The sequence below is a fragment of the Haematobia irritans genome, chromosome 2 (assembly GCF_050003625.1).
Source record: "Haematobia irritans isolate KBUSLIRL chromosome 2, ASM5000362v1, whole genome shotgun sequence".
In the NCBI taxonomy this organism is placed as follows: domain Eukaryota; kingdom Metazoa; phylum Arthropoda; class Insecta; order Diptera; family Muscidae; genus Haematobia; species Haematobia irritans.
Genome location: NC_134398.1, coordinates 61,365,158 through 61,391,154, shown reverse-complemented (window position 1 = coordinate 61,391,154; position 25,997 = coordinate 61,365,158). Strand labels below are relative to the sequence as shown.

At 34.9% G+C, this 25,997-nt stretch overlaps 1 protein-coding gene across 1 annotated transcript in view; it reads right to left on the bottom strand.

Moving 5' to 3' along the window:
- The window catches only part of side-II (sidestep II transmembrane protein), a 645,324-nt gene that overhangs the window by 197,247 nt on the left and 422,080 nt on the right, over window positions 1-25,997 (bottom strand). The window contains exons 6-7 of the mRNA XM_075294734.1: window positions 9,555-9,668; window positions 2,909-3,112 (exon numbers count right to left, since the gene is read on the bottom strand). Coding sequence (XP_075150849.1) covers window positions 2,909-3,112; window positions 9,555-9,668 — 318 coding nt within the window. The remainder of the gene's footprint in view (window positions 1-2,908; window positions 3,113-9,554; window positions 9,669-25,997) is intronic.

Sequence of the window (25,997 nt, the reverse complement as noted above, 5' to 3'; positions counted from 1 at the left end):
TTTAAAAATATGTGACACTTAATATTAGTTGCACATGTTTTGAACAGGCGAAAACTCTAATTTAAAAAAAAAAAATAAATAATCAATAAATCTTCATCGTTAGTTCCGTTATTTCCCTGAATCTTTAAAATTGATATAGTAAGCAACAACATTGCATTAAAATGTTGGTTTTAATATTTTTATTTTCATTATAATTACGGTTTATTTTTAACAGTGAATGTGGTTGCAAATGTTTTGAACAGCACTGTATATTTTCGGTCGTTGTGAATTTCTGAGTCGAGATTACAATGTCCGTCCATGTTTCCGGCTGTCCGTCCGCCTGTGGAAATCACACTAACTTCCAAAACAAGCCATATCGCATCACTTTTAAATCACATATAAAGTGACCCCCAGATTTGTCGTACGGACCCTCTTGGAAGAGCAGATTTTATACGATCCGGTTGAAATTTGGTATGTTATGTAAGTATATGTCCTCTAACATGAAGGAACAAATTTCAGCTGATCTGATTGAAATTTGGTCCTCTAACTATCATTCGAAAATTGATTTGTATATATACAGTAATCTATGTATAAACCGATCAAAAAGTTATAAATGTAAATAAATAAACAAGTATATACGGCAGTAAGTTCGGCCAGGCCGAAGCTTATGTACCCTCCACCATGGATTGCGTAGCAACTTTTACTGAAGCCGATGGCAAGGTATCTTAAAACTTCCTAACACCGTAATATATACCACATAGTCCATACGTGGTATATATTAAACTAAAAAAGGCCGACTAATTCGTATATAATTAAGTTTAAAGTTTCTATATAGAAATAAAATTTTGACAAAGTAAAATTTTGACAAAATTTTTTTATAGAAATAACATTTGGAAAAATTTTCTATAGAAATAAAATTTTGACAAAATTTTCTATAGAAATAAAATTTTGACAAAATTTTCAATAGAAATAACATTTTGACAATGTTTTCTATAAAAATTAAATTTTGGTAGATTATTTTTGGCTCGAGTGGCAACAATGATTATGAACCGATATGGACCAATTTTTGTGTGATTGGGGATCGGCTATAGATAACTATAGACCGATATGGACAAATTTTGGCATGGTTATTAGCGGCCTTATACTAACACCACGTTGCAAATTTCAACCGGATCGGATGAATTTTGCTCCTACAAGAGGCTCCGGAGATCAAATCTGGGGAACGGTTTATATGGGAGCTATATATAATTATGGACCGATATGGACTAATTCTTGCGTGTTTGTTAGAGACCACATACTAACACCATGTTCCAAATTTCAACCGTATCGGATGAATTTTGCTCCTCCAAGAGGCTCCGGAAGACAAATCTGGGGATCGATTTATATGGGGGCTATATATAATTATGGACCGATATGGACCAATTCTTGCATGGTTGTTAGAGACCATATACCAACACCATGTACCAAATTTCAGCCGGATCGGATGAAATTTGCTTCTCTTAGAGGCTCCGCAAGCCAAATCGGGTGATCGGTTTATATGGGGGCTATATATAATTATGGACCGATATGGACCAATTTTTGTATGGTTGTTAGATACCATATACTAACACTATGTACCAAATTTCAGCCGGATCGGATGAAATTTGCTTCTCTTAGAGCAATCGCAAGCCAAATTTGGGGGTCCTTTTATATGGGGGCCGATATGGACCAATTTTTGCATGGTTGTTAGAGACTATATACTAACACCATGTACCAAATTTCAGCCGAATCGGATGAAATTTGCTTCTCTTAGAGCACTCGCAAGCCAAATTTGGGGGTCCGTTTATATGGGGGCTATACGTAAATGTGGACCGATATGGCCCATTTGCAATACCATCCGACCTACTTCAATAACAACTACTTGTGCCAAGTTTCAAGTCGATAGCTTGTTTCGTTCGGAGTTAGCGTGATTTCAACAGACGGACGGACGGACGGACGGACGGACATGCTCAGATCGACTCAGAATTTCACCACGACCCAGAATATATATACTTTATGGGGTCTTAGAGCAATATTTCGATGTGTTACAAACGGAATGACAAAGTTAATATACCCCCATCCTATGGTGGAGGGTATAATAAATACCATTTGGTGGGTCATATTTCTTTCCCGAATTTCTTGGTATAGGTGACTTTTTGTACCTCCACACTCTAAATTCTTGATAGGTGTCAATTACGTCGATAATTAAATTAAAAACCGAATAATTACAAAAATCTCTTCATCTCAACGGCTAAATGACGAATATATATTACTAATATTTCCAGTAAGCCGGTATTTAATATATTTTATTTTTTTTCTAATTTTAAAAATTATGGAAACGATTATCCTAAAACTGCTTCCCCTCTGTACAGATCAATTTTTTTTATTTCAAAACCTGTACACAATCATTTAAGAAAAAAACTTAGCCATCTACATTCACTCTCCATGTATTACGAATCGATTCTTTGGATGCTTGTCTTAAGTTAAAAAGTTTCCCTTCAATATTATTCCCAAGAAAATAATTTTGCTTTGTTAATGCTCGCCTGTTCCAATTCCCTTTGTGGTGATGGTTTTAAAAAGGTTCATAATCAAGAATTGTTACCAGGGGAGAAAGTCACCCCAACGGTATGCAATAGAATAAAGAAAATAAAAGCAATATGCAAAAACTATTAATGCATAGCGAATTGGAGTATAAAATTCTAAAGGAAAGAGGTGAAATGAAATCGATTTGTCTCAAACATTGAGGTCAGTTAATTATGCATTTCATTTGATTAAGTGCGCTTCTTTTCTAATCCATTTTTTCGATTTTTCTTTTGGGGAAATTTCTTACCATTTTCCTGCAATATTTCTCAAAAAGTTACTATAGTTTGTATTATAGTTTTTGTTGTTGCTGTTGGTGTTGTATACTTACAATGCATATCCAAGATGAAGCTCTTTTCTTTTGGCTTGTCTAATTGCGTATTCAAAGCCTGGCATGTGAAAACGGAATTTAAATCCGTCCTCTGAACCGATGGCCACAGCAAACGATTCTCGATAACATCCCCGGAATAATGTTCATATTGGTTGTCCACCAGCAGACCATTGACCAACCATCTCACTTGTGGTTGGGGTCGTCCTTTTGTTCGCATACATGGTTGAGTTGAATGTGTTTGTGGTTCATGGATGTTCGTTTCACATTAAGCCGGTTGCAATGCGATTTTGGTGAATGGAGTTGTCCAAAAAAAAAAAAAGCAGAAGGGTTTCATGGTTGACCACAGCATCCAAATAAAGGGGTAGTAACCAAAGCATCCAGCCAACAGTAGACATTATCGCATTTGAAAATAGACATAGAAAGAAACGAAAAAAAAAACAAGAAGAGAAATTGAAAAATAAGAGGACACACGAAATCACTTTTATTCGTTAACAATCTGTAATGCAAAAAAAACTAAACAAACTTCAATACTGAGAAATGACCAAAAGTATTTATGCTTCTCCCTTAAGCACCAAAGAAAACAAGTATATACGGATGCAAGTTCGGCCAGGCCGAATCTTATGTACCCACCACCATGGATTGCGTAGAAACTTCTACGAAAGACTATCATCCACAATCGAATTACTTGGGTTGTGGTATCTTAAAACTTCTTAACATCGTTTTCTAAATTGTGATTTAGTCCATTCATGGTATATATTAGACAAAAAAGTTATGTATAGTTAAGTCTACAAATAATTACGAATCGATATGGACTTTTTGTACGTAGAGAGCCAGAATTGAAATATGGGGGTCGCTTATATGGGGGCTATATACAATTATGAACTTGATATGGACCAATTTTTGTGTGATTGGGGATCGATTTATCTGAGGGCCATATATAACTATAGACCGATATGGACCTAGTTAAGCATGGTTGTTAACGACCATATACTAGCACAATGTACCAAATTTCAACTCACTCGGATGAAATTTGCTCCTCCAAGAGGTTCCAAAACCAAATCTCGGGACCGGTTTATATGGGGCTATGTACGATTATGGACTAATATGGACCACTTTTGGCATGGTTGTTAAATATCATATACTACCACCACGTACCAAATTTCAAGCAGATCGGATGAATTTTGCTTCTCCAAAAGGCACCGGAGGTCAAATCTGGGGATCGGTTTATATGGGAGCTATATATAATTATAGACTGATAGGAACCAATTCCTGCATGGTTGTTGGATACCACATACTAACATCACGTACCAAATTCCAACCGAATGGGAAGAATTTTGCTCTTCCTAGGGGCTCTGGAGGTCAAATCTGGGGATCGGTTTATATGGGGCCTATATATAATTATGGACCGATATCGACCAATTTTTTCATGGGAGTTTGAGGCTATATATTAACACCACGTACCAAATTTCAACTGAATCAGATGAATTTTGGTCTTCCAAGAGGTTCCGGAGGTCAAATCTTGTGATCGGTTTATATGGGTGCTATATAATTATGAACCGATGTGGACCAATTTTTGCATGGTTGTTAGAGACCATATACTAACATCACGTACCAAATTTCAGCCGGATCGGATGAAATTTGCTTCTCTTAGAGGCCTCGCAAGCCAAATCGGGGGATCGGTTTATATGGGGGCTATATATAATTATGGACCCATGTGGACCAATTTTTGCATGGTTGTTAGATACCATATACTTACACCATGTACCAAATTTCAGCCGGATCGGATGAAATTTGCTTCTCTTAGAGGCCTCGCAAGCCTAATCGGGGGATCGGTTTATATGGGGACTATATATAATTATGGACCGATGTGGACCAATTTTTGCATGGTTGTTAGAGACCATATACCAACACCATGTACCAAATTTTAGCCGGATCGGATGAAATTTGCTTCCCTTAGGGGCCTCGCAAGCCAAATCGGGGGATCGGTTTATATGGGGGCTATATATAATTATGGACCGATGTGGACCAATTTTTGCACGATTGTTAGGGACTATATACTAACACCATGTACCGAATTTCAGCCGGATCGGATGAAATTTGCTTCTCTTAGAGGCCTCGCAAGCCAAATTTTGGGGTCCGTTTATATGGGGGCTATACGTAAAAGTGGACCGATATGGCCCATTTGCAATACCATCCGACCTACATCAATAACAACTACTTGTGCCAAGTTTCAAGTCGATAGCTTGTTTCGTTCGGAAGTTAGCGTGATTTCAACAGACGGACGGACGGACGGACATGCTCAGATCGACTCAGAATTTCACCACGACCCAGAATATATATACTTTATGGGGTCTTAGAGCAATATTTCGATGTGTTACAAACGGAATGACAAAGTTAATATACCCCCCATCCTATGGTGGTGGGTATAAAAAAAAAAAACAAACAAGTATATACGGCCGTAAGTTCGGCCAGGCCGAATCTTATGTACCCTCCACCATGGATTGCGTAGGAACTTCTACTAAAGGCTGTCATCCACAATCGAATTACTTGGGTTGCGATAACACTTGCCGATGGCAAGGTATCGTAAAACTTTTTAACACTGTCTTCTAAATTGTAAGTTAGTCCATAAGGGGTATATATTAAACAAAAAAAGGCCGATTAAATACGTATATAATTCAGTTTGACAAAATTTTCTATAGAAATAAAATTTTGACAAAATTTTCTATAGAAATAAAAACTTGACAAAATTTTCTATAGAAATAAAATGTTGACAAAATTTTCTAAGGAAGTAAAATGTTGACAAAATTTTCTATAGCAATAAAATTTTGACAAAATTTTCTATAGAAATAAAATGTTGACAAAATTTTCTATAGAAATAAAATGTTGACAAAATGTTCTATAGAAATAAAATGTTGACAAAATTTTCTACAGAAATAAATTTTTTACAAAATTTTCTATAGAAATAAAATTTTGACAAAATTTTCTATGGAAATAAAATGTTGGCAAACATTGTTATAGAAATAAACTTTTTACAAAACTTTCTATAGAAATGAAATTTTGACAAAACTTTCTATAGTAATAAAATTTGACAATTTTTACATGGCTGTTAGAGGCCATATACTAACGAAATGTACCAAATTTCAACCGCATCGGATGACTTTTGCTCCTCCAAGAGGCTCCGGAGGTCAAATCTGGGGATCGGTTTATATGGGAGCTATATATAATTATGGACCGATATGGACCAATTTTTGCATGCTGGTTAGAGACCGTATACTAACATCAGGTACCCAATTTCAAACGGATCGGATGAATTTTGCCCCTCCAAGAGGCTCCGGAGTCAAATCTGGGGATCGGTTTATATGGGAGCTATATATAATTATGGACCGATATGGACCAATTTTTGCACGGTTGTTAGAGACAATATACTAACACCACGTACTAAATTTCAATTGGATCGGATGAATTTTGCTCATCCAAGAGGCTCCAGAGTTCAAATCTGGGGATCGGTTTATATGGGAGCTATATATAATTATGGACCGATATGGACCAATTTTTGCATGCTTGTTAGAGACCGTATACTAACATCAGGTACCCAATTTCAAATGGATCGGATGAATTTTGCCCCTCCAAGAGGCTCCGGAGGTCAAATCTGGGGATCGGTTTATATGGGAGCTATATATAATTATGGACCGATATGGACCAGTTTTTGCATGGTTGTTAGAGACCATATACTAACACCACGTACCAAATTTCAACCGGATCGGATGAATTTTGCCCCTCCAAGAGGCTCCGGAGGTCAAATCTGGGGATCGGTTTATATGGGGGCTATATATAATTATGGACCGATATGGACCAATTTTTGCATGGTTGTTAGAGACCGTATACTTAGACTACGTACCAAATTTCAACCGGATCGGATGAATTTTGCTGCTCCGGAAGGCTCCGCAATCCAAATTTGGGGATCGGTTTATATGGGGGCTATACGTAAACGTGGGCCGATATGGCCCATTTTCAATACCATCCGACCTACATCAATAACAACTACTTGTGCCAAGTTTCAAGTCGATAGCTAGTTTCGTTCGGAAGTTAGCGTGATTTCCACAGACGGACGGACAGCCGGACAGACGGACAGACGGACGGACGGACGGACGGACGGACATGCTTAGATCGACTCAGAATTTCACCACGACCCAGAATATATATACTTTATGGGGTCTTAGAGCAATATTTCGATGTGTTACAAACGGAATGACAAAGTTAATATACCCCCATCCTATGGTGGAGGGTATAAAAATAACCAATTTTTTAGAGTCCATTCGTATAACTTGCTTATTTACACATGTTCGTGGGTGGGTGTTTGCAAATGTGCCAGTGATAGATAGTATGGGTCTTTGCGTATAGAGGTTTGAAAACCAAAGCTCGACCTTCATTATCCATAGGTCTAAGATTTAAGATTTATTCCAGATTTAAATTATATGTAGCATAATTCCAGGAGTTGAGAAAAAAGTGGGTCGAACTCACGATTGCCACAGTAAATTTTGACAAAATTTTCTAAAGAAATTTTCTAAAGAAATAGAAATAAAATTTTGAAAAAAATTTGTAAAGAAATAAAATTTTGACAAAATTTTCTATATAAATAAAATTTTGACAAAATTTTCTATAGAAATAAAATTTTTACAACATTTTCTATAGAAACAAAATTTAGATAAAACTTCCTTTAGAAGTAAAATTTTGCAAAATATTTTTTTTTAGTAAATTTTCTCCAAATTTTGGTAGATTATTGTTGGCTTGAGCAGCAACCGTGGTCGAACTCCGACAATATGCTTAAGTTTCTACTGTTTTAGCTACGGTAATCCCATTATGAGATTTCTAATATGCCCCCGAATCCCGTTTATCTTGTCTTATCTCATCATCTAAATAATGATAATTCATTAAATCGAGAACAAAACCCTAGTGGGAAGAAGAAGATTGGCCTCCATATAAAGATGATGTTGAGGACTGGTGGGGGGAACCCTGTCGTACTTAAGAGGAGTCTAGATAGTCCAGTAAACAAATTACTTAAAACGACTGTCGAACTTGACCCCAAAAATATTGGGTGGTGTTGTCGGAATTGTGACGCCATAGATTCAGATTCTCAACGGCTTGCTTACTTCTGCACTAATAGAAAATGTTTCGTTATATTAACGAAATGTGTTGTTAAAAGTCAGCCAATGAAACAAATTAGTTAATACAACGAAATTTTTCGTTATTAAAACAAATTTTCTGTTAATCAACGTAGCGTTTCGTATTATAAACGAATATTTTCTTTGTATTAATGAAAATGTTTCGTTATATCAACGAAAATTTTTCGTTGGCTGACATTTAATGAAATTTTCTTTGTGTGTGTTGTATGCGAAGTATGGCTGTGTATTAGGTGGATATTCCCAAATTTTTGTCACTGAAATACAGAAGAAAGATGCGCAAGGAAGAAGAAAGATGCGCAATTGTCGAAACATTTCGTTAGTGAAGAGAAGTTCCATTACAATAACGAAAAATTTCGTTATATTGATGTTAGAGGTGTGCGCGTGATACGAAATTCTCGTGACACGCATGACTCATGCGTGAATCACGTGAGTCGTGAACAAAATCCAAATCAACTCTCGTGAATGTGCGTGAATGGGACTGAAATCAATATGTCGTGCGTGAGAAATAAAATCGATTCGTGAATGTGCGTGAATAAAATTTCTGCAAAATCACGCTCACGAAACTTATCAAGATTTAATTCACACTCTTATGTTAACTTAAATTAATTTAGGTCTCGAACTAAATTATATTTTTGAATTTTGTTACATTTGCTGATTTCCGTCTGGAGTTCACTCAATGAGTTTGAGTGAAATTTCAATCACGCGCATACCTCTTATTGACGTATTTGTTTCATTGGCTCAATTTTAATGACGCATTTCGTTAATATAACAAAATTTTTTCTACCAGTGTATTCTCTTAAGATCTCATTCAGTCATCAATGTAAATTGATGAATTTCCATGGATTATTATTGGCCGATATGTTTAAGGGTTTACTTAAATTTCTAGGAAGTTGAGTGAAAATATGTATCTCATGGAAAAATTAGAAATTTTTGGGTTATGTTCTTGAGAATACATTGAATATACAATGCTTTATGAATGCAATAACACCTATAGCCTTATCCAGTTTTTTCGTTGTACGAAATGTCCCATATAAAAGGACACTAGTATTAGACGAGCTTTTCGATTGTATTAATGCTTTTGGGAAATTAAAAGGGAAATTGAATTCTTAAATTACGCATACACATAAATACACACATAACCCTACAATCAAATTCGAAATACCAAATAAAACCATTGAAAATCCTCTCTGTGCAATTCATAGACCGAGATGTTGTTAGACCTCAATTCTGTCGTACATATGTGGCCTCAATAGTGTTTTTTTGCTTGAGTTCCATTGAGTTGTCATTTCAAGTTTTTCGTGGGGATAGTTTTTTAATCCATTAACAACAATAACTACAACAACCAAAAAAAAAAACAACAAACAAACAATTGTGTTTACCGATGTTCTAAAAAACCAAGTGGGCAATTTTTGTACTACAAGAAAAAATTGGATTTGTTTTTGTTGTCGAAACCATTTACTTACCTCCCACAACACGGCAAGTTATCACAATATCGTCACCTTCCTGTTTTGGTCCCAATTTGGTGCCATTCAATTGTCGACCCCATCGATCCAAGATAATGGGTTGTTCTGGAAGAACTGAAAGAAACAAAAAACGGAAAGAAAACATTAAATAACATAATAATAAGATAAATTGAATCTAAGCGGCGAACATATACACCCTCAAAACAAAACAATGCCTCTGTTACATATACTCCCAAACATATTCTGCTTAAAGTATATATATTTTCAGAATTTGTGTAAACAAAATATTGTTTGTACTGTTGAAATACATTTTAAGTTTCATAAAGCTCCATTAGTGTTCCGTTAACTAACCAACTTTTAAACCGTATTATGAACGAAGCTGTCATCTTGCTATATATTCCATATACTAGTTAGGAACTTAACTGACGAAAATTTTTCAGTTAAAGTTAACTGGAGAGAAGATATTTGCAATTTACTCTCTGTTAACTAGCAGTTAAAGCCTAACGGAGCTACATGAAAATGACCGTTAATGTGTAAATTGAATAATGTTTAGATTTAAGCACATAAAATGTTTTATGTTGATGAATGCTAGCTGATTTATCTTTATGTTTATATATGTCTCTCAAGCAGAGCATCATTCTCATTTAAATTTTTCACTGTGTTACGTTGATGTCTTTCGTTATCTATCTCTATCTCCATCGCCATCTTTATCTTTTTGCACTATTCTTTCTCGCTCTCTCTCTCTCTCTCTCTGATGTTTCTAAACATATGTGTGAAAAGAGAAGAAGAAAATGTAATGTCCCAAACATACTATGTTCTAACATATTAATGAATTTGTCCCAAACATATTATAATAGTTAATAAACATTTCATGGTTGCACTTAAAAATAATGTGCTAAAAATTTGAGTGCCAAACATATAATTTTTACACTTATGGTTAGGTTAGGTTATGTGGCAGCCCGATGTATCAGGCTCACTTAGACTATTCAGTCCATTGTGATACCACAGTGGTGAACTTCTCTCTTATCACTGAGTGCTGCCCGATTCCATGTTAAGCTCAATGACAAGGGACCTCCTTTTTATAGCCGAGTCCGAACGGCGTTCCACATTCCAGTGAAACCACTTAGAGAAGCTTTGAAACCCTCAGAAATGTCACCAGTATTACTGAGGTGGGATAATCCACCGCTGAAAAACTTTTTGGTGTTCGGTCGTAGCAGGAATCGAACCCACGACCTTGTGTATGCAAGGCGGGCATGCTAACCATTGCACCACGGTGTCTCCACTTATGAAAAACAGTCTTTTTAGTCCCTACATAAATGCCAGTTTTAAGAAAATGTCTTAGATCTAAAAAATATTCACCAAAAACTGCTTTCGAAGGACATTTATATTAATTTTCTTGTAATTATTGAGTCTATAACATTAACATTAGATCAAATTAAAAATTAATGGATTAAGAATGAAAAATGTTGGGGCAATATTTACCACTTTAAGGGGCCCGATTTTTCCCAATCTTAACAATGTTTTCCCAAAAGCTACTTTCGATGAAATGTTTTATATATCCGATAAAAATTTCGTGAAATCAATTACTAAACGTTCAGAAAGACAGACAACAGCAGGAAACTGTTTCCATTCCATACAACGAATGGAAAAAATAAAAGCAGCTGTCATAGGGAGGCGAAACTTTACCATGTTTTTCCATGCACGTATGTTACCTTCCATCAAAAATATCTATATGCGTAGAGGGATGAGATAGTTGCCATTTGGGAATGGGTGAAGATCGCTCTTTGAAATTGTTTATGGTGAGTGACGAAGTATTTAACAATTGGTCAATATAGGTGTAGGAAGGTCTCTGGGGAGGGCGCATAGAAACCCTATTTACGATTTTCCATTGTTTATATCAAATTAAACATGTAACTACAACCGCACAAAGTTCTGGTAAAGAATGTCATGTACAATTCAATTACTTGGATTGTCTTAATATTGTCTTCTAAATTGTAAGTTTGTTTCTTTATTATAAGTGAATGTTTAAAGCCTGATATTTATGAAATGTGCAAAATAAGCGTCGCCCAAAAAGTGGTGAAAAATTTGTTTTTGGATCCAGATGTGGTGCAAAATTGGCACAGAAGCGATGAATTTAACACGGGCTTGTCATAGGACGGATGTCCACCATTACGAGGGCAGTTCGGAAACTTCTTAGCCTAGCAAAAAAAGCGCGATATAAACAGAAAAAAAGTTAAGTGTTTTGGAAACTTCCATCTCTGTTATGAACACATGTTTCATAACAGAGATGGCAACTCCCTCCGATCTGGCAACTACTTCATATAGAAACAGGTGTTCAAAAGAGACGCATCAGCAATTTTTTTACAATGAAAAAATTAGAAATGCGTGCTGTCATTAAATATGTACACTGTTAGAAAAATATGTTTTTCATATGTTCCGATATAAACAAAATGTGTTTCGGGCACAATTTTAACACACAATATATTTAAGTGCAAAACTAAACTAACACTAAATGTTTGGGACATCTATGTTAATATGTTAGAATATATTATGTTTGGGGCATGAATGTTTCATAAAAATCATATGTGTGAATGCAAACATATATAAATTTACAAATTTCGACTAAACATACATATGTACATGTGTTTTGTTTATCATTTTGGCATTATGAGCACAATTTTTTTCTTGGTTCATTAAAAGAAATCAGGGGTCTTCATAAAAATAACGAAAGGGCACTATACTCTTTTTAGAGTTGTGACAGTAAAATGAAATAAGGAGGAAATAGTGAAAATTTACACAGTAAAATGTATAAAAACAAAGTTTAGTTCCTCTTTATTAATTAGTAGACCACGAGGAGTTGACGGACACCTTCACATATAAAAGCGGGCATTAAGTTCGAGTGTTGCAGCTAAAAATATTTAAAAAGTTTATTTTGTTTAAAATGAATTATAAAAGAAAAATAAAAGGCGTTCTTTTGTTAAAGTTTTTGAATTCCTTCCAAATTTTAAAGTTTTGTACCAGAAACAGTTTTTGTTACAAAATTGTTATTTTTGCATTAAAATTATATTTTATCCAAAAATCAGTCAATTTCGTTTATATCAAGCACTGTTACTGACTATAAATCTTTAATAACCCACATTTCGAAGTTTCATTATAAAAATGTAATATAGTATAAATATAAATGTGTAAAAACAAAAGTGTCTGCCTTTGCATGCAAGGCAGACATGCTAACCACTGCTCCACGTGGCAAACAAATGTATGTTTCTGTTAAATAATGTTATGTTTCCATGGCTCGTGGGCGCTGCAAACTATGCTATATAAATGTAACTTATAACGATAATTATCTACTGGTGAATATAACAGCTACGTAGTCCAGCGGATAGTGTGTTGGCTTACAAACTGTATGGTCCTCGGTTCGATTCTCCGTGCAGGTAAAATTTAAAAAATTTATAAAAGTGAATAATTTCTTCAACATTATTTGTATTACAGAAAAAGGTGCCAAGAACTAAAATATTTCGTGGAAGTGAAAATTACGAGTATGTTAGGCAATGAGCACAATCGTCTTTGGGAAAAATTCTTCCAAGCATATAATATTTTTGGGCTCACATAAAACAAACATAATAATGTTTCGGCAGTATCCAATAATATATGTGCTTCCTGCAAAATATGTTTGGAACATATGTTAAAGAAGCGATTTTTTTGAGGGTGTACATAAAAAGTTCATCGGTACAAGAAATTCATGATATGGTGAATGGTTAGGTGAAAGTGCTCCTTCATATGCAACAGTAAAAAATTGGGTTGCTGAATTTAAACGTGGTCGTACAAGCATTGAAGATGAACCACGTAGTGGACTTCCAAAAACAGCAACAACTACAGAAATTGTAGCCAAAGTGCATGATATGGTATTAAATGATCGACGAATAAAAGTGCGTGAAATTGCTAATATCATGGACATCTCAAATGATCGAGTCCATTTAATTTTGCATGAAGAACTACAGATGAAAAAGCTTTCTGCAAGATGGGTGCCGCATTTGTTAACAGTCCATCAAAAACGCATAAGAATGAACATTTCTCAAGCTTGTTTCGATCGTTTTAAGCGAAATAAAATGGATTTTAAGCGTCGTTTCATAACTGTTGATGAGACATGGATCCACCACTATACTTCAGAGACAAAAGGACAATCCAAACTGAAGCTGGAGGAAGTGCCCCAAAGAAGGCAAAAACAATTCAATCGGCTGGTAAGGTTATGGCAACGGGTTTTTGGGACTTCAAAGGTATTTTATTGATTGACTATCTGCAAAAGGGTAAAACAATAAATTCTGAGTACTATTGCAACCTTTTGGATCAATTAAATGTACAAATTCGAGAAAAACGTCCTGGCTTACAACACAAAAAAATAATTTTTCATCAAGACAACGCACCAGCGCACAAGAGTGTTTTAATAATAGCTAAAATCAACGAATTAAAGTACGTGTTGCTTGACCACCCACCTTATTCTCCTGATTTAGCTCCCAGTGACTTTTACTTGTTCCCAAATCTAAAAAAAAATTCCTTGCTTGCCAGCGTTTTACCTCAAATGAACCACTATTTTGAAGACCTTGAGGATCTAGAAAAGCGTTGTGTATTGAAGATTCAGGAGATTATATTGAAAAATAAAAATATTTTTGGAAAACTAACTATTCTCTTTCATTGATAGGCTAAGAAGTTTCCGAACCGCCCTCGTATGGAGTGCTCCGAATTCACTATTTGATATTTTACAAAATATTTTTATAATTTTATATCTGAAACGTTTGACCACAAATATTTTCAACAATTCCCAATTTTTCTAGAATGGATTTTGCATTTTTTCGACAAAATTTAAATAACTTTTGCAATTTTATTAATTTTTACTTTGTCTTTAACCTATTTGAACCAAAAAAGTTAAATTTACCCTTTAAAATATGAAAAAGGCGATTTATACAAAATTTAACTAAAAACAAGTATATACGGCCGTAAGTTCGGCCAGGCCGAATCTTATGTACCCTCCACCATGGATTGCGTAGAAACTTCTACGAAAGACTGTCGTCCACAAATTTCAACTCACATGATTGTTAAATATCATATACTACCACAACGTACCAAATTTCAACCAGATCGGATGAATTTTGCTTCTCCAAACGGCACCGGAGGTCAAATCTGGCGATCGGTTTATATGGGAGCTATAGATTATTATGGACTGATAGGAACCAATTCCTGCATGGTTGTTGGATACCCTATACTAACATCACGTACCAAATTTCAACCGAATGGGAAGAATTTTGCTCTTCCAAGGTGCTCCGGAGGTCAAATCTGGGGATCGGTTTATATGGGGCCTATATATAATTATGGGCCGATATCGACCAATTTTTGCATGGGTGTTTGAGGCCATATATTAACCTCACGTACAAAATTTAACTGAATCAGATAAATTTTGGTCTTCCAAGAGGTTCCGGAGGTCAAATCTGGTGATCGGTTTATATACTAACACCATGTACCAAATTTCAGCCGGATCGGATGAAATTTGCTTTTCTTAGAGGCTCCGCAAGCCAAATCGTTGGATCGGTTTATATGGGGGCTATATATAATTATGGACCGATATGGACCAATTTTTGCATGGTTGTTAGAGACCATATACTAACACCATGCACCAAATTTCAGCCGAATCGGATGAAAATTGTTTCTCTTAGAGGCTCTGCAAACCAAATCGGGGGATCGGTTTATATGGGAGCTATATATAATTATGGACCGATGTGGACCAATTTTTGCATGGTTGTTAGAGACCATATTCTGACACCATGTACCAAATTTCAGCCGGATCGGATGAAATTTGCTTCTCTTAGAGGCCTCGCAAGCCAAATTTGGGGGTCCGTTTATATGGGGGCTATACGTAAAAGTGGACCGATATGGCCCATTTGCAATACCATCCGACCTACATCAATAATAACTACTTGTGCCAAGTTTCAAGTCGATAGCTTGTTTCGTTCGGAAGTTAGCGTTATTTCAACAGACGGACGGATGGACGGACGGACATGCTCAGATCGACTCAGATTTGCACCACGACCCAGAATATATATACTTTATGGGGTCTTAGAGCAATATTTCGATGTGTTACAAACGGAATGACAAAGTTAATATACCCCCCATCCTATGGTGGAGGGTATAACTAGCTGAGTAGTTAAAATAAAGAATCCCATACAAAGGGATCAACATCGCGTACCTAATTTTAACCGTGTCTGATGAGGTCTGCATTTCAAACAGACGGTTTATATGGGGCTTTACGTAAAAGTTATCCGATATGACACAATACAAATACCATCCGACCGACATCAGCAACAACTACTTGTACTAAGTTTGAAGTTGATAGCTTATTGCGGACATAACATAGCTAGGTCGACTTTGAATTTCTATTCGACTCTCAGTATATACACTTTATGGGGTATGAGAACAATATTTGGATGTGTTATAAACTAAATGATAAAGTTGGAGGATATCAAAACTATTGATATCCTCCATGTCGTTTAAAAAAATCTTTTTATCCCGGTTTATTTCCGGTCCCGTACGTGAAATAAAATGTTCACAGATCTAGCCTCTCAATAACTCAATTGTTACGCGTGTAGCACCGTCTGTTGAAACCACATGTTAAGCCAAGCTCCAGCCCATAAAATGTACCAAACTGTGACATTTTCTGGATGCATTGGTAGCTTTTGCAATGCTTCTGGCTGATCTTCTTTTGACCTAAAAATGAGCTTCTTCGGTGAACACAATTTTTCGATAAAAAATGTGAATCTTCGGCCAACATTCCAAGAGCCCATTCACCAAAAATTCTACGTCGTTTGGCTTTAAATTTTGAGAAATTTCATACCTAAATCCTTCCGCCAAATTTTTCACGTTGTTGAGTAACAATGGTTGATGGTCATCAATAACTCTGGACTATACAGCTGCAATGTTTTCTTCAGTTTGCACTCTACATAAGCATATTGGTGATTTAATGTCCAACAATTTAAATTTTGTGCGAAATTTATTCACAATAGCCCGAATAGTCGTTTCCATCCGTCAATTAAACAAAGCGTGAACTTCGATAATAAAATTCAATAATTTGCAAGTATTGTTCGTTTGTAAGACGATTCATGGTTAAATCGTAGGCCAAACTGACGATATTTTATAGTGAAATAAAATACCAAAACGTGCATCAGCTGCTTAAACTAATGCTGCCAAAATGATAATAGCTAAAAAGTCACCCTTTACGACATACATATCCTAATCCATCCAAAGTCCTTGCACAGGAAGTGCTCCATTAATTTCTTTTGAATTCTTTTGTTGTACAAGCATTTTAGTGTTAAGTTCACACTTCAATTTATTCTTGACGTTTAAATGGCATTGAGGCAAACCCTAAAATCCCTTGCAAATATTCGAAAAGTTTATACATTTCCATTGATAACATTTTAATGAAAAACAAATAAGTTCGCAAAGTTTCATGTTAAGGCTTTAGATTTAATTTAAAAGAGATTTAGATGAACTAAGAACTTACGGAAGTCTGCAGCCCACTCTGATCGAATTTCATTGCACGTAAACCACCACAGTTAAGGAATATCTTCACCAATGCCGTCCTTTTGAATGCTCATCAAATGCTCAACAAATCCCTTGAAAACAAATCACAACAAAAATCTTGGACGGCTTCTATACTTAAGTAGCTTGTTATCCCTCTTGTTGGCATTGTGACATTTGGAAGAAAATCGGTATGAAGATAACGACAAAACAAAGTAAAAAAAAAAAAAACAAAACGAACAGAACTTTCCTCGAAGAATTGAAATGATTCTGCTATAACTTTAAAAATAGATTTAAATTACAATAGCATGCAATAGATGAAGCCGCGTAAGAAATTGTTGGAGGTATAATGCCAACACACTCACACAAATAGGAAGCAATGTTCAATGAATACAGTGTAATGGATGTCCTTGCCCTATCTCCACATTTTAACCTCAATCATATTTGAAGAAGGAGAGCGGGTAGATAAACGAGATTAGAGATACAAACAAAGTACATGACCTTTAAATTCAATACAAGCTCAAATGTACGGAAAGCAAAACATGTCGACCATAAAATATACTTCCCCTCTTTGCCGTGAATGAAGAGAATATCAAAAAATTATATATATTTTTTCGATGAAATCGGGCTTATTCCAAAGTTCAAGCAATTAATCATATTGCAGATAATTATCTAATTTACACCATGTATGCATACATAATTATCATATAGCCATAACATGGATAGCAGAACGCTACGATGTGTGCGTGAGTTAAGCTGATTAACATGAACTGATTGTATCGTCCATAATTTGATACGTTAATCCAATAGTGTGATAATTCCATGTACAATAACAGTTTTCAATATGAATAAATTTCAAGTCTTTAACTGTGACGTCAATCTCAAACTACAGTAGTTTTCGCTTATAGTCCATCACATATATAGGAGATTTTCACATACTCGCATAGTCTAGTGTCATTATGACATAAATTTTACACATATAGTTTGCTGAATAATCCATTTCACATATATGCCGATTTTGCATATATTCCGTTTTTTAGTGTGCTGATCAAAATAAGTCGATATAAAATATTTAAGATATAACATAGTCCACAATAATATAAAATTTTGGCAACATCATGAAAAATGCGCCAGATTGGCAGTATTGGTACATATTAAGAAAATAGGGAAATCCCATTTTTTATACCCTCCACCATAGGATGGGGGGTATATTAACTTTGTAATTCCGTTTGTAACACATCGAAATATTGCTCTAGGACCCCATAAAGTATATATATTCTGGGTCGTGGTGAAATTCTGAGTCGATCTGAGCATGTCCGTCCGTCCGTCTGTTGAAATCACGCTAACTTCCGAAGGAAACAATCTATAGACTTGAAACTTGGCACAAGTAGTTATTATTGATGTAGGTCGGATGGTATTGCAAATGGGCCATATCGGTCCACTTTTACGTATAGCCCCCATATAAACGGACCCCCAAATTGGCTTGCAGACCCTCTAAGCTCCATATAAACCGATCGCCAGATTTGAGATCAAATCTGGCGGAGCCCCTTGGAAGGGCAACATTCATCGGATTCGGTTGAAATTTGGTACGTGATGTTAGTATATGGTATCCAACAACCATGCATGAATTGGTTCATATCAGTCCATAATTATATATAGCCCCCATATAAACCGATCCCCCGATTTGGCCTCCGGAACCTCTTGGAGTAGCAAAATTCATCCGATCTGGTTGAAACTTGGTACGTGATGGTAGTATATGATATTTAACAACCATGCCAAAAGTGATCCATATCAGTCCATAGTCATATATAGCCCCCATATAAACCGATCCCAAGATTTGGTTTTGGAGCCTCTTGGTACATTGTGCTAGTATATGGCCGTTAACAACCATGGCTAACTAGGTCCATATCGGTCTATAGTTATATATAGCCTTCAGATAAATCGATCCCCAATCACACAAAAATTGGTCCATATCAAGTTCATAATTGTATATAGCCCCCATATAAGCGACCCCCATATTTCAATTCTGGCTCCCTACGTACCGTGCAAAAGTCCATATCGATTCGTAATTATTTGTAGACTTACATACCTTTTTGTCTAATATATACCACGTGTGGACTAGCTCACAATTTAGAAAACGATTTAAGATACAACAACCCAAGTAATTCGATTGTGTATAACAGTCTTTCGTAGAAGTTTCTACGCAATCCGTTTATACTTGTTTTTTTTTTTTTTTTTTTTGATACATGCCATTTTAATTGGCAATAAAAACCCAAAGTAAAACAAAATACCAATATCCGTGCTCAAACTAATCCACCAGTATAATGTCAAGAAGACCGATATCTATGGCTTCTTCCCTTTTTACGATTCCATCCAAATTCTCCCCAGCCCTGGAGATAGGTCTTCCACACCAACGCCGCATTCCTCGTCAAAGGGACATCCCAATCGAAGTTAAAATTTTGTTCAATATCATTGTTTGTCAAATTGTTTTCTTTAGGTCTCATGTCTAAAAGTATGTAAATTTACTACCTTAATTGCCCAAAGTTTCCCACTGGCAACTTTACAACTTTAAAAATTACTCACCGGTGTTTTTTTTTTTGCAATTCTAAGATTTGACTTCCATAAATATTTTATTTGATATGTACTACAACAGATTAAAAAAACTTTCAAAAATTTTGTTGTTATATTTGAAAAGAAGCCACAGGTATTAAAACCTTTTTCCAAATTCGCAAATATTTTTTTCTTGAGGCACGTGCGTACTAATGAAAAAAACAACCTGTAGTTTTCGATACCGTTACACTTTTATGGACAAAAATAAAAACAACCCTAACGGTTAGGCTCAAAACACAAAGAGTTGCCCACAGGCAACTTTAGGGTCGAAAGCGTTAATAAAGCTATTCACCTACAAACAAATGCCAGTTTAATCCAAATTAATACAGATGCTTCAAAGTAAAAAAAATGTTTTCTTAATTCCAATAAAACTTTAAACCAAATATACAAAATCCTTACAATAAGACTAAGCCTATATTTGAAGCGTTTTTACCTTAAATCTAAAAATTCAACATTTCAATTAATTTAATCGCAATTTACTTACATAAAAAACAACTTTTTTTTTGCTCTAAGGAAATTTGACTACAAAGGCATATGACTTTAATGAAAGTACGTAAATTTAATAAAAATTTGAAGCAACACTTGTGAAAAAAGCTTGTCCGTTTCCAAAGATTTTGTCTTTTCACTAATGATTTTGGTATTGATTCTGACCCAAATGAGGGGAGAATTGAAGTAAGGGCCTATATAAAATACAATTCTCTTTTAAATTTGAGTTTTGCATACTTGATTCTAGAACACAAATTTTAATTAATTAATAACTTCAGCTTTTTTCTTCATGTGCCATCAAAGTCCTTTAAAAATGTGTTCACGACAACTCCCATTTTTGAACGCTATTAAGCTTTGGGTTCCAGATACAAAAAGTCAACAAATAAATATAAATAAAAATAAAGAAAAAAGATTTCATTAATTTTGAACAATTTTTCAAAATATTAAAAGTTGACTTTTATCAAACAAACTTTTTTCATGTACTATTTTTTTCATACCCATTTCTTACAAAGTATTTCCTTTCTTATAAAGTATTTTCTTATTCGAATTTATGATAAGTGATTCAATGTTTTTTGTTTTTTTGTTTTTCAAAGTTAAGTTTTTAGCGTCAAATGACAACATTACTTGTCTAAAATTTTGTGATTATATAGCTTCGAAGATGGTGATTATATTCCGTTTTGGCTTAGAGTTACAGTACTCTCATTTATGTATCGCAAAAATGTTCTTTTGAATTTCAAAGGCTTAACAAAATACGAAGAATGTAGTATTTATGTAAACATAATTATAAAAATGGAATAATTAAAAAAAGAAACAATTATAATAATATAAATTTAGTACATAAGACATTTGTTTTTTTTTTTTGTCAACATCACTGGCTACCCCTTACTGAAGAAAGCCCCTTGCCTACCCGCATCCCTAAAACACTCCTTCCACATTGATCCAGTTGCAGTACTTGGAATTGCCTTGATATACGTATTATTTTTGGAAATCCCTTTCTGTTGTTCAACAATCCACTCTCATCCATTACACAGTATACAAACAAATAGAAAAATGTCTGAAGCAAGGATCTTAAAGTCTTAAATAAAATGCGTGCACAATTATGTTAACGATGTTGACAAAACAAGAAAATATTTTTTTTGCGGGAATACTCATAGCGTCTCAGGGAATCTATAAGGCCAAAAAGCCGAAGAAACAATTCATCTACAGAGCAGTAATATCATCGCCCTCATCATCTTACTCAACAGCTACGCAAGCAAAAATAATTCAAATACGAGGGTATTGTAATCAACGACAAGGACATTGTTCTTTACTGCACGTTCTCTTATCGGGTGGATGAAGCAATGTGGAAAGGTGGGGAAGCCTTGTTTGTTGTTCGTCTGGGAATTCTATGCGTTTTCTATTTTCGAAGGAGGGTGTTATGAAAATGGACAGAACTATTGGAATCGTTTGAGCTCTTACACCCAGAAAAGTGAACGTCGTAACTACAAGTAAATTTCATAATATTGAGTAGTTCAAAATTTTCTAGAATTTTAGTTAAATTTAACTATTGTTGAACAAAATAAACTCAGTGGAAGTAAATTGAACTTACGGCCATTACCAGCAAAATGGTTAAGAACTCCGAATGAGTTCGTAAATGGACTGAATCATATATAATAATAGGGAATACGTATTTTCTCGAACGTACGAAGAAGTTTCTCAGCGTTACTAAACTTTTACTGTGCAATATTACGAAGTCTAGTTGGACACGAAATTTCCATTTTTAGTATAACTGAGCTAACGATGTGTGTCAATTCTAACTACCGTTAAGTGAATCTATTTCTAGACAATAGTTCGTCTCCGAAACATGTGCTCGTGTGCTGTTCAATAAATAGACACCCATGACTGTATGTGTTAATGAATACATGCAGCCAAGCAAGAACAGAATAAACAAAGTCACATTTGGTTGTTGATGGGTATAAGGACTAAGTGGCCCAGTGGATAGTGCGATTAGTTAGAAAACTGATGGTACGCGGTTCGATCCTCCGTCCGGACAAAAGGCAAAATTTTATAAAATGATAAAAATAAAATCTAATAAATGATTCTAAAGGATTTGTACTACAGAAGAGTAAGTGGTTTGTACGAAATATAATATGATATGTAGAAATGGGGATCTTCTCCCCTTGAGGTCTCTTTGCTCCAATTCACCAGGTGGTCTAGAAAATCCAGCAAATCGGGCGATGATATATGATACCCTAAACCACCCGTACCGAATAAGTGAACATGAGCATTTGTGGGGTTAAGGGGGTTAAAGGGGGTAAAGTTTTTCAGCGGTGGATTATCTCACTTCAGTAATGCTGGTGACATTTCTGAGGGTTTCAAAGCTTCTCTAAGTGGTTTCACTACAACGTGGAACGCCGTTCGAACTCGGCTATAAAAAGGAGATCCCTTGTCATTGAGCTTAACATGGAATCGGGCAGCACTCAGTGATAAGAAAGAAGTTCACCAATGTGGTATCACAATGGACTGAATAGTCTAAGTGAGCCTGATACATCGAACTGCCACCTAACCTAACCTACATGTAAGTCTAAATACATCAAAATTTGAAATTTTAGCAACATAATGTTTTGCGGGTTTGATTGATATCACAGAAAGTTATCTCGTGCTAAATTTGAGTAAGATCAGTCAATAAATGAGGCCTCAATGGCAAAAAAATAAGGTTATAAGTGGAAGTTTGTCAAAATCGGGCGATACATATTTGTTGGAGCTTTATCTAAATCTGAACCAATTTAGATTATTGTTTGCTATTATTGTAAATACTATAGAAGATCAGATTTTTCCAAGTTTGATTTATATCAGGAGTTTGGAAAATCGGGCGATAAATATATCTACATCTGAACCGATTTCGATGAAATTCTGCACACTCCTGATATAAATCCAAGTTTGATTTATATCAGGAGTTTGGAAAATCGGGCGATAAATATATCTACATCTGAACCGATTTCGATTAAATTCTGCACACTTGAAGTGTGGCGAATAAATATACCCTCCACCATAGGATGGGGGGTATATTAACTTTGTCATTCCGTTTGTAACACATCGAAATATTGCTCGAAGACCCCATAAAGTATATATATTCTGGGTCGTGGTGAAATTCTGAGTCGATCTGAGCATGTCCGTCCGTCCGTCCGTCCGTCTGTTGAAATCACGCTAACTTCCGAACGAAACAAGCTATCGACTTGAAACTTGGCACCAGTAGTTGTTATTGATGTAGGTCAGATGGTATTGCAAATGGGCCATATCGGTCCACTTTTACGTATAGCCCCCATATAAACGGACCCCCAAATTTGGCTTGCGAGGCCTCTAAGAGAAGCAAATTTCATCCGATCCTGCTGAAATTTGGTACATGGTGTAAGTATATGGTCTCTAACAACCATGCAAAAATTGGTCCACATCGGTCCATAATTATATATAGCCCCCATATAAACCGATCCCCCGATTTGGCTTGCAGAGCCTCTAAGAGAAGCTGAAATTTGGTACATGGTGTTAGTATATGGTCTCTAACAACCATGCAAAAATTGGTTCACATCGGTTCATAATTATATACAGCCCCCATATAAACCTATCCCCCGATTTGGCTTGCGGAGCCTCTAAGAGAAGCAAATTTCATCCGATCCGGCTGAAATTTGGTACATGGTGTTAGTATATGGTCTCTAACAACCATGCAAAAATTGGTCCATATCGGTCCTTAATTATATTTAGCCCCCATATAAACCGATCACCAGATTTGACCTCCGGAGCACCGTGGAAGAGCAAAATTCTTCCCATTCGATTGAAATTTGGTACTTGATGTTAGTATAGGGTATCCAACAACCATGCAGGAATTGGTTCCTATCAGTCCATAATAATATATAGCTCCCATAGGCACATTTTTTGGCAGATCAAAGTTATTTTACCCTGACTACTATATGGTTTAATGTGGGTATTAAGTTCGCGTTTAGCTGCTAAAATCGAAAATAAATCTGCAAAAGCAGAATGAAATAAATCTGCAAAAGCACAATGAAACTTTTGTTGAAAATTTTATTATAACTTGATGGGCAAGGATCCAAAGCATACGTTGAAAAGGTTTATTTCCGGTTGATTATCGTTGATCTTTTTAATAATTATTTGGCAATATTTTTCATAGTTTCGGCTATAGGTCGATTAAAAATAATTTCGATTGACGTCGTCAAAACTTCTTTCAAGGATTTATTCTTTATATTGCCTAATGAAAAATTGTCCATGAAAAATATTGCCTAAAAGTTTATTTCCTTAAATGGAATTACTAAAGAAAAGTAAACGTCAAAACTTGCTATTTTAACAAGGTTATGTATACTTTATATCGACCTTTAGGGTATAAATATTTCCTGGTTAAAATAAATGAAATTATTTATTCCGAAATATATATTTTAATACTATTCATTGGTTCATTAAATATTGACACAAGTCTAAAGAAAATTTTAATTATAATTGGAAAAATCATAAGAATGTATAATATATCTTGTATGTTAAAACTACAAGAATATTTTTTTGTCCAAAAAAAGAAAAAATAATAATTATAAATATACTCACAATAATACAATAAATAATTGATTGTCCCAATTAAAAAAATAATAAAGCTATTCGAACAAAATCATTTAAATGTTTGATGGAACCAATAAAAAATACTGTTTATTTTTAATTAATTCTGTGATCGATACCATCATTTTCTTGGTTGAAGAAATTTCATTTAAAAAATTGATTGAATCGATTAATTCATCAATTAATATCCTTTTCCTTTTTTTTAATTTTGCAAATTGATTACGTTCTATTTCATTTCCCAATATTTTGCATACCACACCGCTAATTACATAAACCTTCATCCCTTGAAATGGAAAATACTGCACAAAATTGTTGGTATATTATTTTTATTATTTCGACTTTGGGACGTGGCGGCGTACGAAAATCATCATAAAATCAATTGCTATTACAATAGTCTTAAGTTGCTTCTTTCGAAATTCCCACTTGACAAGGACACTTCAATTGTCTATCGTCCATTCACGTTTAGTTGTAACTGTGGAGAGGTCAAACCCAAAGTTGATAAAACCAAATGGAAAAAAGATCTAGAACGTATAAAAATAATAAAAAAATTCCTTAGACTGATGTCGTCTGAATGTTTAAATAAACAGAAAAACATGTGTAAATAATAAACTCTTTTTGTTATTTGCGTTCTCTTAATGTCAGAGGAGTGGATAAATTATTGGTGTAATTCAAGGGGAGCATTGGGTGTTTGTGGGTTTTTTGGCTCATTAATTTAATACAAAACAGACGATTATGGAATAATTGTTTAATCGTTTTCCTCTCTGCATGACTGTAGGTAAATTAATAAATCGTTGACTAATAATGAAGATAAATACTATTGAATAGTGAAAGCTCACTACACGGCAATTGTAAGAAGAATAAAAATGCTGAAAAGCGAATAAATTAATTTTTTCCTACACCCTCAAAAAATCGCTTCTCTAGCATATGTTCCAAACATATTTTGCAGGAAACACATATATAAGTTTGGAAGCATTTTAAGCCCAAATATATTATATGCTCGGAAGAATTTTCTCCCCAAGAAGATTGTGCTCATTCCCTCACATAATTTTCACTTCCACGAAATTTTTTAGTTCTAGGCACCTTTTTCTGTAATACAAATAATGTTGAAGAAATTATTTAAATTTATTAATTTTTAAAATTGTACCTTTCGTCTGGACGGAGAATCCAACCGGGAACCATGCAATTTGT